Consider the following 11900-nt stretch of genomic DNA (forward strand, 5'->3'; position numbering starts at 1 on the left):
GTCAGAGGGAGGTGTGCAGGCCGCTGCATGCTGACGGTTAGCCATCTGTCTGGGGTGGGGAGAAGCTAGAGAGAGAGACTGGCTGGAAAGACCCCCAGGAAGATGGCCCAGCAGCAGTTACAGCCCCACAGTGCGTCCTGGCATCTGGATTTGAAAAAGCTGAGGACAGAAATCCTGAGTCCTTTAGCCTCCACCGTTTTCTAAAACAATCCGCCCTCCCTCTCTGACTCTCAGCTGTCAAAGGGCTTTAACAGCTCCCATCACTCGCCCTCCTCCCAGGCTGACTCTGCGGCTCACAGAGACAACCGAAATGAAAGCCCTGGAATGTTCCACAGCCGGCTTTCTCTGGGCCTCAGTTTTCCCATCTGCTAACTGGGAGTAATCTCTGCCCGCAATCTAGACAGTCATGGAGTTTAAATGATATTCAAAAAGTGAGAGCTATTTCGAGGAACCAGAGCCCCTGGCGTATGTACAAAGAACTATTATTATTTTTACAAGAACACTTCCATCGGCCCGACAACAACTAATCCAAACCTCTCAACTGGTTCACCCTCTCCCCCGGGGAGGAATGTTCAAATGACAAGAAAAGAGTTAATAAAAGTAAATACAGAACTAGAAGAGCCGGGCTGAGGAACGCCCGGGAACCAGAACAGGGAACCCTGTCTCTCGGGGCCCTGTCCTCTGGCTCCAGTCTTCCCTGAAAAAGCCAGTCCCTGCGACAGATTTATCGGGGTTTACAAGGCTACTTGGGCCACCCCGGGGCAACGGCTCTGATCCCCGATCCCCGACAGCGATGCTGGCGCTGGGGAGTACAGCCCTCGGAGACGAGACTTGAGCCAGGGGGAACCACACGGGGCTCTTTGCTTCGTAACCAGCTTACGCACCCCGTCTCTCCTCCTCCCAGACCCAATTCCTGAGGCATTCTGGGGTCTCACGCAGTTGTTTTAGGACTAGTTCCTAAGGGGATGGGAATAGGGTCTCCAGCACTCCCCGGGGTTTGCTGTGGGAAGGGAACAGCATCCTTACAAAACACCCGGCCCTGGCAACACTGAGATGATCAGTTAGCGTTTTATAAGCTTCGTAAAGTTACAGGCCCCTTTACGGAGCACACAGGCTTTCGCTTGCATTACCCCTGCTGACCTTCCACTGACCCCAGGAAACAGGCCACACAGGTGTGTCGTCAGCCCAGGGTGACTGAGCTTTAGCCCAGGTCACATGGTCCATTTTAACTGAACTGAGACTGGAAGGGGGTCTGCAGGCCCTCACTCTCAGGTGGCTTCCCCAGGTGCCGGGGGTGCTGCAGGGGCTGATCCCGCCTCCCTGTCCCCGGGAAGCGCTGTAAAGAGAGGTCCTGACAGGTACTGGGAGGCTGGGGAGTGGCAGCAGCTAAACCTGGAGCAGCAGCTGGGGAACAGACTGGGAGGGTGGTGTTGGGACCTCAAGTGGCTCCATTTGAACGTGGGACAGCTGGGCGTGACCAGATAAGACCTCTGCTTGGGGAGAGCTAGGGTGGCTATAGCCAGGGGCACTGGCTCAGGGGCGAGCAGAGGACAGGGCGACCATGAGTCTGTGGTTCGGGGAAACACAGACCTGAGAGGTAGGGCCTCCTGGGGAGGTGGGGGAGCCTCCCAGGTTGGGAGCCTAGTTATCCTGCTCCCCTCCCTGCCAGCCTGCCAGCCACACAGACCTGGGAGGCCGGGAAGGCCAGGCATCTGCCCCACGCAGCGTGGGCCCCGGGGGAGCAGACACGTCCACCGGAGGGTCGCCAGGCTGGAGCTCAATCACTCTGCATTATTAATAGGCGATGACTAACCGCCTGCCACCGCAGAGCCCAGACCTGGCAGGCAAGAGGGAATCCCAGGGGATGGCGCAGCAGGCCCTGCAGGCACACACGCAGGCGGCCTGCTCCTGCCCCCACACCACCTCCACGCAGAGCCCTCTCCAGGCTCAACACACACGCAGTCACACGGCCCCGGCTCACACCGGCACTTACACATGGAGAGTCACCAGCAGAATCTCACAAACACAGCGTACAGTCTCCCACTGACACCCCTCCATGACACACCAACATTTACACACACTCGCACCCACACACCAACGCACACCAGCTGCATTTATCCAGACACCCACACCCACACTCACGGGAACTGAGTCCAACCCAAACAGAGGAGCTTGGTGACAACCACCCCAACGTTACCCCTACTGGGCCTCCTCCTCTCACCCCTCAACAGGGAAGGAAGCAGCCCCGGGCAGAGGCCATGCTGGACAGGCAGGGGACAGAGAGGGGGGGAGAGATGGAGGGGAAGGAAGACAGTGTGAAACACAGTGTTAGTCAGAGCAGCAGAGCTGTGGGGGGACTGGACGCTGTCCCTGGTGGGGGAAAAGACCATTCGTGCCATGCAGAATGTGGGGGAAGGCGGGACCAGGAACCCGCAAGGTTGAGAAGCGAGGGTAGGGATGTCACCTCTTCCCTGGCAGCCAGCGTGGGGCAGCCCCCAAACTGGTATGCACTGGTGACTTGAAGAAGCAATCTGGACCGGTCCCAGGCTGCTGGGCACCTCCCAGGCCACGTCTGCCCCCCTTGGGGAGCCTGCCCCGCTGGCTGCCACTGGAGGGCTCACCCCAGCCCCCTCCTCCAACTCAAGGGGCCTGTCCAGGAGTGACAGTGAGCAGAGCGGAGCATGTCATGGGATGGTGTTTTCCATGGATTTTCAGGAGACCAAGAAAGAAACTAAATCAGAGAGAGAGAGAGAAAAAAAAAAAAAAAACGAGGGAGGGGGGGGAAATGAACAAAACAAAGCAATAGAAGTAAGCAGCCTGGCATCGGGGCTGGTCTAACCAGAGCCGATGGGCACGGGCCTGCCCCAGGCCCCTCTGGCCAGGAATCTGAATTCAGGAGTCAGGGGGTTAGGGCAGGGACAGGCCAAATTCCTCGATTTCCATTTGTCTTTTGGATTTGAGTTTGGACCAAAAAAGAAACAAAAGGGAAAGAGGAAAACTAAAGGAGAAGCAAAAATCTAAAGGTTGTCCAGGACGCAGAAAAAGGAAGAGCAAAACAACCAAAATCAAACAGGGGGAGGAAACAAAAGAGGGAGAATCGAACAGTTAAAAAAACCCACGGCAAACCAAACGGTAAGACAATTAGAGTGATATCTACCAGATAATGCAGTTTGTTTACCATAGCGTGTCCAATCCCTGCGTGCTTCACCGGAGATATGGGGGAGGGGCGGGGGTCAAAGAAAACAAAACAACGGAGACGACAACAAAAGAACAGAACGAAAGAAAGGAAAAATAAAATGACCAACTGTGAAACTCAAGGAAGGAGGAGAAATACATGCCCATATATAGTTGGTGGTTTGTTCAGACCCTCCCACCCTAGGATGGGAAGGAGAAATCAAACACACACAGAAATTAAATCCCTCCTTCTCCCAGTCCGCCCCCACCCCTCCTCTGGATACCTCTCCCCCATCCCCTCCCGGAGGAAGAGCCTGCTGTGGAGAAGGGGAACAGTTAAAGACCTTGGTTAGTAGAGAAGAAAACAACAAAAGAACTGGACCGAGAAAGCAAAGACTTAAAAATGGCCGACATTCCGCAGATGAGACAAAGGTTAGTTCAGTCTTTCACTCATACCTCGCCCCACCTGTCCCTGCCCATCCCTTGGTCCCCTGGGTTATAAGCGTGTTAGTAATACACACAGAGTCGGCAAGGGGGGTTTTCCAACAGAGGGTGAAAGAGGGCAGGCAGGGGGTTAAGAAGCAGACCCATTTATGCAGTATTAGTACATCCTTCCGGCTGAAATGTTAGGACGTTGAGGGAAAGGGAGGGAGGGGAGCAAGGGGTGTGAGAACGGGATGGACTATGGACTTAGGTCATGGACGGGTGGGTTGGTTGGCTAACTGGTCAACCAGATGGCTTTCCGGAGAACTGGCTAAAGAGCAAGTTGGTTCTGGCCAACTGGCTGACCAATGACCATGTTGAGTTAATGGGTTAACTGTTTGGAGGTGGGCCAGCTGGCTGTCAGGCTGGGAGAATGGTGGCCAACACCCCTAGAGAATCACAGGAGTGGCGAGAATGAGAGGTGGTTTCATCTGGGGACACAGGGAAGGGTTCCCAAGGGGTGTAGGAGGGGATATGGTTGTCTGCTTTTCCTGGGGATGGAGGACAGGCAGGTAGATCCAGGGAACCACGGGGAGGGGCAGCTCCTCATTTTTTTTTTTTTTTTTTGGTCTGTTTCTCCTCCTTGAGAAAGGAAGAGAGAGTGAGCTGTCACCAGAATGAGAATGAGGAAAAGGAAACCTTGCCCTCCATGGGCTGGCAGAGGGCTCACTCTCAAATCATATCTAATCCTCCCAAACCCCCTCCCTCCCCTGCCCCTCTCCCACCCACAGCTGACTCCTCCTTCCAGCCTAACTTGACTTTGCAGAGCCCACATTCCCCAAAAGTCCCCCACGTTCTTCAGTCACCCCACCCCCAGTTCTCTTATGCTCCTCTCGGCAGACGCCCCTCCCAGAATTAAGTACCCACCACCACCGCCCCTGAGCCTCCACTGCCCACAGCCAGAACCAGAAATTCACCCCCTCCACACCGCATACCTCTAACATCCCTACTCCTCCCTCAGCTAGAAACCAGCTTCTTCTATCCCCACATTCATTCTCTCTTCTCCTGGCCAAAGACGGCAGCAACCACCACCTTGGAAATCACCCTGGTCTGTCGGGGGGAGATGTCAAGGGGGCCGAGGCAGCTTCACATACAGCATCAGGTGGGGGGACACCACTGCTTGATGTCCATTAAACACCAAACTGCACGCCTGAGAGGGTGGTTGTGAGAAGGAAAAGTATCCCAGGGACAGATCCATTAGAGAGTTATGATAACCAGTGGGCACAGGGCTAATTCAGTAACACAATTAATAAGGGCCTCGCGTAATTAAAAATAACAGAATTCAATATTTAGCAGCTAGAAGTGCTGAATAACCAATATTAATTATCAGTGAGCAGAGCAGTTTACGGAGCAGGAGGACGAGAATCTAACTGCGGGGCAGAGGCGGGAGCGCGGGGAGAGCGGGCAATGCCAGGGCCGGTGCTATCAGATGGCAGGACTGTCGTGAAGCGAAGAGACCAACTAGTCAGAGTGAGGAGCCAGCTTCAGGGCAGCTAAACAATTGCACCCAAACAAGGGAAGAGTTGCCTGGGGTCCCGGCACTAGTCCAGCGAGGCAGAGAAGAGGCATTGGAGGCGAGGTGCAACTGCTACTCTTTTTGAATTGGAACTGGTTGTGGAAACTAAAATTAAAAGTTTCCAACTTTCATGGACAACTTCCCTTATAGCAAATAGAAGAGCAAATTCAGAAGCAAGATTAAGACGGAAGAAATGTGCCCGGCTGGCATGGCTCAGTGGTTGAGTGTTGACCTATGAACCAGGAGGTCACAGTTCAATTCCAGTCAGGGCACATGCCAAGGGTGCGGGCTCCATCCCCAGTGTGGAGTGTGCAGGAGGCAGCCAATCGATGATTCTCTCTCATCATGGATATTTCTCTCTCTCCCTCTCCCTTCCTCTCTGAAATCAATAAAAATATACTTTAAAAAAAAAGAAAGAGAAGAGGGAAGAGATGTGAGTTCAGAGCCTGGGCCTTCCAGTAAGGTGTCCAGGGATCCAGGCTTCTCTGAAAGGTTGGAGCAGGTGACAGGGGCCCCTCTAGACCCAGGGATTGGGATTCAGAACCCAGTTATGGAGATGGTGCCAGAGGGGGCAATTATGGGCAAACACTGGAGTGGAGCTCCCACTGGAACCCATTCCTGGAGGCCCGTGACATGGCAACCTGTGCCTTCCCAAATGGCGGCACCCAGAGAGCTGAACCTCAGACTAACAAGTGGGCAGGGAAGGGTTTTCCCACGCACAGAACCAGCGCAGGAGCCCGGAATGGGCAGGAGCCCGGGAATGGCAGCTCGATGAGGGAGGAGGACGCCGAGTCACAGAAGGGAGAAGTCGGTCATTGCATCACGTGCTAACTTCTCATGGCCAAGGGCCTTTGCACAAAACTACACCCCATCTGCACCTTGAACTCTGAATGTAGCCCCAGCCCTTCAAGAAAGCCACGAGGGGGATTACACACAAAAATCACAAAAGGCGGCAAGAAGGCAACCTCTGTGGAGCTCGAGCAAGAAAAACTCAGGACAAAGCAGAGACGCCTGCTCCACGCGGAGCTGACAGGGGCCTGTTCTCTGAGAAGCAGGCGGAACATTCCGATGGTTTCAAGATTTGAGAATCACCGAGAGTGGCAGAACCGCAAGACAGACTGCAGCCGCCCTCGCACTCTGTACCAATGACAGCACCAGGCAGAGAACTGGAGTGGCTGTGGAGTCGGACGACTTCCGTGCCACCACTTCCTAACTGGACCATCGGCCAAGGATGCCCTCCTTGGTAACAAGGGAGTACCTCCCACTCACAGGGTTGTTAGAAAACTCAGTGAGATTCGAAAGAGAAACCAGACCCTTGAACTCAAGGGGCTGGCAGAGGAGGACGGTGGTAAGAGGGGCAGGGTCGGCGGGAAGTCAGAGCCGGGGCGGGAGCCTTCCTCCTGGCTCTGGGAAGCGAGTGGGAGTCTTTCCCAGAGGGCGAGGGGTAGTTCGAGGCTCGTATGAAATAGATCTGCGGGGTCCTCTGGTCCGAAACTCACCAACTGCCTTCAAGAAAGAGCCCAAGTGAACCGGGGGGGAAAAACCTAGAAAAACAACTGAAGAGACTCATAGTTGCTGGCATTGAGCCCTCAAGGAGCTGACCACCTGAAAATAGAGAAGAGAAATGAACGCAAACAGCGCCCACACGGACGGAATGTGATGGTGGCGCCGGGACATGGCCCAGAACAAAGACTGGTGGGGTGGGAGGACGAAGGAAGCTCGGGGAGAAGGTGGCATGTAGGCCAGGCCCGAAGGGGTGAGGGCCCCACAGCGACAATGGTGGCAGAGAGCCCGTCCGTGCTCGAGGGGCCAGGCCTGTGCTCTCCGGGGCCACCTCGGTCAGCAAAGGCTCACTTTGCCGATGAGGAGCTGCACGGAGAGGAAAACTTGCCTCCGGGCTGGAACTAGTGGCGGAGCTGAGGTTGGAACCCAGCCTGCCTGACTCAAGCCCCTGCCCTGGGATTTCTCGGGGCAGAAAGGAGGGTGAAGGGGGCTGTCGGTGGGAGCACTGTGGGAACACAGCGGGAGCTAGGGAGCCTCGCAGACGGAGTACCCAGAGCGGCACAGTTAGATCCTATGACAGCCTGTGAGCTGCCAGAGAAGATGGCCCGGGGTCGGAAGGCGGGGGAGGGAACCTCAAATGCCCAGAGGACCCTATTTCGGGGGGACTGCCTCCTTGGGGCCGGGAAGCTCCTGGAAATCTCCGCACTGAGAAGCAGCCTTGGGAGCTGGGCAGGGAGGCGCCACGTGATGCGTTGGGAGCCAGCTTGTCGTCCACATTTGGTGCTGCCTAATGATGAAGTGGGTTTGCACCGGTGGGCGGTGGGGGAGGAATACGGGCTATGGGAGGAGAGTGGAAGCAGCATTAAACTAGACCTTGGGGAATTCTCAAAGGTAATCATTCCTGCAAAGATCCCCAGGAGACACCTCCGGTCACAGTGGCCTCAGGCGGGGTTCGAAGGGAGAGGAAGGCAGGAGCAGGCGCTGTCTCAGCCAGGCCGCCCCCATCCTAGCGCCGTGCCCTAGGGGCCTCCTGATGATCTCAGGGCGGATTATCTATTTGAGGGGAAAGGGGGGAAGACCTGCCTCCTTCCCGTCTTTGGAGCTGGCCTCTCGACCCAAAAGCCAGGGAAGGGAGGCCCCTTGGTGTTGGTTCTGGGGCCCGGCCTCCCCACTCTGGCCTTCTAACCACTTGGGGAAAACGCTGGGGAAGCCGGTGTTCCCAGCCCTGCCTGGACCCTGGACGGGAGGCAGAGGTCACCTCTTACACAGCCTCCCATCCTTGCTCCTGCCCACAAAACCTGGGAGACGGGACACTGGTTTAAAACCACCCGCCCCCAACCCTACACCACCCCTCAGATCCTAAGGGATTTCCAATCCGAGGACATGGCCTGGACACTGCATACACCCTTCCGGGCGCGTTTCTCCACCCGGCCCTGCTGACACCGGGCCCCATCCTCCCGGCCGTGGGGCTGCCCTGTGCACTGGGGGACCAGCAGCATCCAGCCTCTGCCCCCTCGATGCCAGTAGCACCGTCTCTGAGCTGTGACAACCCCAAAGGTCTCAGACGTTGCCAAGTGTCTCCTCCAGCGAGAGCCACTACCCTAGGGACAGCAGGACCCAGTAACGTCTCAGAAGCCCTGGGAGATTCGCATTCGAAGGGCCTGGTGAGGATGGACTCACCTCAGGCGAGGCCTTGGCTGAAGGGAATGACCCGAGAGCACAGCCCCGAGGCTGACCTTCCCCGGTGGCCAGTCACCAAAAAGGGGTGTACCTCGCTTTATGGACGTGGTCTAGAGTCAAAAAGTACCCCCAGAAGCCCTTCTTAAAAGGGGCTCTGGATCACGGTCTTTAAGCAGAGACCCCTGTGGCCCGGAGGCCCGTGTTCCAGGCAGCGTGGCTGCCTCCGCCCTGCCCCGTCTGGTCGAACAGGCGGGGGAGTCGCTTCCACCAGCTACCAGCTCGGACCCACGCCTCTGAGCCCAGGAAGAGGCTTCCGTGGCCGCCGTCTACACCCGGTGCTGCGGAGCCCAGGCTCGGCCCCTCCGTGCTCTCCCTCCCTCGCCACGGCTCTCCCTCCTCTCGTATCTCTAGTTCCCAGAACGTGTGACGTTTCTACCACGCAGCTCTACGTGCAGGGTCTTGCCCAGTCACTCGGTCCCCCCCCCAACCCCCCGTCTCTTCTAGAGCTGCAGGGCGGGGAGGCAGGGGCCGTGCCTTTTCCCTCCACACCCAATGCACACACAAGACGTGGGTTTTGGCCAAACGATGCACAGAGAGGGACTCTGAGCTCGCAGGGTCTTCCTGCCAGAGGGTCTTCCTCCCGTCCAGGGTCCCAGTGACAGCACTGGTTCTGGGGAAAGAAAGCGCCAAAGGCAGCGCCCCTCACACGTGTCCTATGTGCAGTACGTGTGTGTGGCGTGTAAAAGTGTGACAAGTGTACCTGACACACTCAGGTTTGCTCACACAGTGGTGGCACACAGGACACCTCTGACCCGGTCAGGGACTGCTGTGCCATGAGAGGGCACTGCACCGAGGAGGGGTGCCCGCCGGGCATGCCAGCCCTCAGAGCACAGGCGCACTAAGACTCGGCCCGACTGCAAGAGGCAGCGGAGGCTGGGAAGGAACCGAGGAGAGCTCGCAGGGAGGGGGGAACTGCAGGAGGAGGACCCCCGGGAGGATCCTGTGAGGATCCCGTGAGGCCGTCACTCCGCCGAAGAGGACCAGGTAAGGAGAGCGAGAGGTCGGCCGGAATCCGACCCCATGGACGCGCCTTTCGAGGGAGGAAGGGGAGGAGAAGGAGCGGGAGGACGATGCTGAAGAGGAGAAACCACGAGGGTCGGCCGCCACACAACCAGAGCCAGGAAGTCCAGGCGCTGACTAGCAAGAGCAGGGCTGTGGCCCGGCAGAGAGCGCCTCGCGGGGAGAGACGCGCTGTGCTGGCGTCACTCGGTGCGGGAGGCGGAGCTGGAAACGCTTCACCACCATCAGCTACAAGGGCAAGGGGACCCCGAGAGAGGCCGGCCAAAGCCTGGCCTCGGAGTGAGCGGGGAAGGAGAGGGAGGTGGAGGCAGGTGCACAGCGGCCTCTCCCGCAGGCACAGGGTGTGGTGTGGACCCTCTATGAGGCGGGAACGTCTAGGGCTGGAAACAAGCCAGGGGGGCTGCTGTCAAGCAGAAGCCTGGCCAGAGAGGGCCCCCCTGTCCCAGCCACCCTGCGCCTCGCCAGAGGCAAAGCGGCCGCCGCTCAGAGGACCGAGCTGATGCCCACGAAGGTCAGCACCGCTCCAGGGTGCGCCTGGGAGCCAGAGCTGAGCGGACACTGCAGAGAGGAGCCTGTCCTGCCTGCAGGGGGCGACCCGAGAGTCTCCTCTGAGCTCCTGCCCAGGCGGCTGGGAGCCGTGGGAGGCAGCCATGGACTTCGCCATAGGAGACAGCCATGGACCAAGGGAGAGCTGGGCTCCTTTGGAGGGACTGGAAGGGAAAGAGTAGGGAGTGCGCTGCCCAGAGGAGGCGCGGGACCAAGCCCCTGTCCTGCTCCCTCACGCAGCTGCTGCACCTCCGCTGTGCTCCGCCCGTCCCTGCCTTCCTAGAGTGGCCCCCTGGGAGCAGGCCGCACTGTGCCCCACACACACCTCGGCCTTCGGCTTTTGGCTGTGCCTTTCCGCCCAGTGTCGGGACACCACAGCTCCACCAGGCCAGCGTCTCCCTGCCTCGGGGCCTTTCTGCCAGGCCCCCTGATTCTTAGCCCCAGCCCTTCCCTGCCCCTCAGACTCCTGCCCTTGGCGAGGCCTTGGCTGAAGGGAATGACCCCGGAGCACAGCATCTCTCCAGCGCCTCCCTAGCTCCACTCCCCGGTCCTTGAAGCTACTGCCCGCTGCTGCCACACCCCTGGACACTCCCAGTGCCGAGCCTTGCCCTGCAGCCCCACACCTCGACGCCCTGCCCTGATGCCTGGCACCCACACTCCCACGCTGCCCCACACAGCGGGCCCTGGCCTTCCTCCTGCTCCCCCTACCTGGCGCAGGTTTCGGGTAACCCGGACGTCGTGCCAGGCGTTGTCGTTGAACTTGCCGTTGACGGGTTCCACGAGGGCCTCGAAGGCGCCCGAGCCCAGGTTGATGACCAGCCAGACGGCCCCCGACTTGAGGGACAGGTTGACGTAGTCGGCCGACTTGCCCGTGTGCAGCATCAGCCCGTTGCGCTGCAGGGTGCGGAAGGCCAGCGTGATCTCGTCCGTGCTGCTCTGGATCGGGTTGTGGGACAGGTCGTAGCAGAAGAACTCGTTGCCTTTGAAGGTCGCCACAAACTCCTCCTTGCCTGGACGCCGGGTGTGGGGAGAGGGGAGAGGCTGAGTGGGGCAGGGTGTGCCAGGCCGCCCTGCTCCCCTCCAGCAGCCCAGGCCCCGTGGCGACTGCCAGCTCTAGGCCCTCTCCCCTCCGGGGCTGGCCACCCTCCTCTCCCGCCCCGTCACCTCTGCTGTCAGTCAGCTCCCCTGCCCCTTTCCTCAGCAGGAGGCTGCTAAGTGGTTCTCACACTGACAGCTGACAATTAAGCTGCCACGGGCCAGGCTAAGCAGACTCCTCACTGTCTCCTCCCCACAGCCTTCCATCAGCCCCTCCCCCTCGCAGAGGGATGTGGAGACACAGGAGGCTCCACCTGACCTCCCCCCCACCCCACCCCCCTCCCGGGAGTGCCTGCCCTACGCTGGGAGCCCGTCTCCTGAGAGCAGCCCCCCGCCCCCCACTCCTGCCTCTCCTGGTGAAGGTGACCATTCTCAGCCCAGGGGCCTTTCAGGCCTCACCATTAGGGAGTTGCTAGGAGGCCTGCTGTGCAGGGAGCAGATGAGAAGAATGGGGAAGGTGTGGTGGGGGCACAGGGAGGACACACGGGAAGGCAATGCCAATGATGGGGATGTGCACCAGGGAGCAGCAGGCCATGGGCAGGGCTTACCCGGTGGCTATCCTGCCAGCTCTCACCCCACCCCAGCTTCCTACTCGACCTCAGAGGGCAGCACAGAGGGGCCCTTAGGCAGACAGCCTGGGGCCCCTGAGGATGGGTGTGAGACCCCACAGACCAGGCAGGTGGCTAGGGGTGAAAGTGCAAGGGCAGGCCTGGCTCTCATGGGTGTGCGTGTGCGTGTGCATGTGTGTGTGTGTGAGCGTGTGTGTGTGTGTGTGAGCGAGTGTGTGAGTGTGTGTGTGTGTGAGCGTGTGTGTGTGAGTGTG

At 58.8% G+C, this 11900-nt stretch overlaps 1 protein-coding gene across 1 annotated transcript in view; it reads right to left on the reverse strand.

The window, feature by feature from the left end:
- NRXN2 (neurexin 2) overlaps positions 1-11900 on the reverse strand; it is a 90935-nt gene that overhangs the window by 56613 nt on the left and 22422 nt on the right. The window contains exons 5-6 of the mRNA XM_005864447.2: positions 10691-10992; positions 3158-3202 (exon numbers count right to left, since the gene is read on the reverse strand). Coding sequence (XP_005864509.2) covers positions 3158-3202; positions 10691-10992 — 347 coding nt within the window. The remainder of the gene's footprint in view (positions 1-3157; positions 3203-10690; positions 10993-11900) is intronic.

The sequence above is a fragment of the Myotis brandtii genome, unplaced genomic scaffold (assembly GCF_000412655.1).
Source record: "Myotis brandtii unplaced genomic scaffold, ASM41265v1 scaffold187, whole genome shotgun sequence".
In the NCBI taxonomy this organism is placed as follows: Eukaryota; Metazoa; Chordata; class Mammalia; order Chiroptera; family Vespertilionidae; genus Myotis; species Myotis brandtii.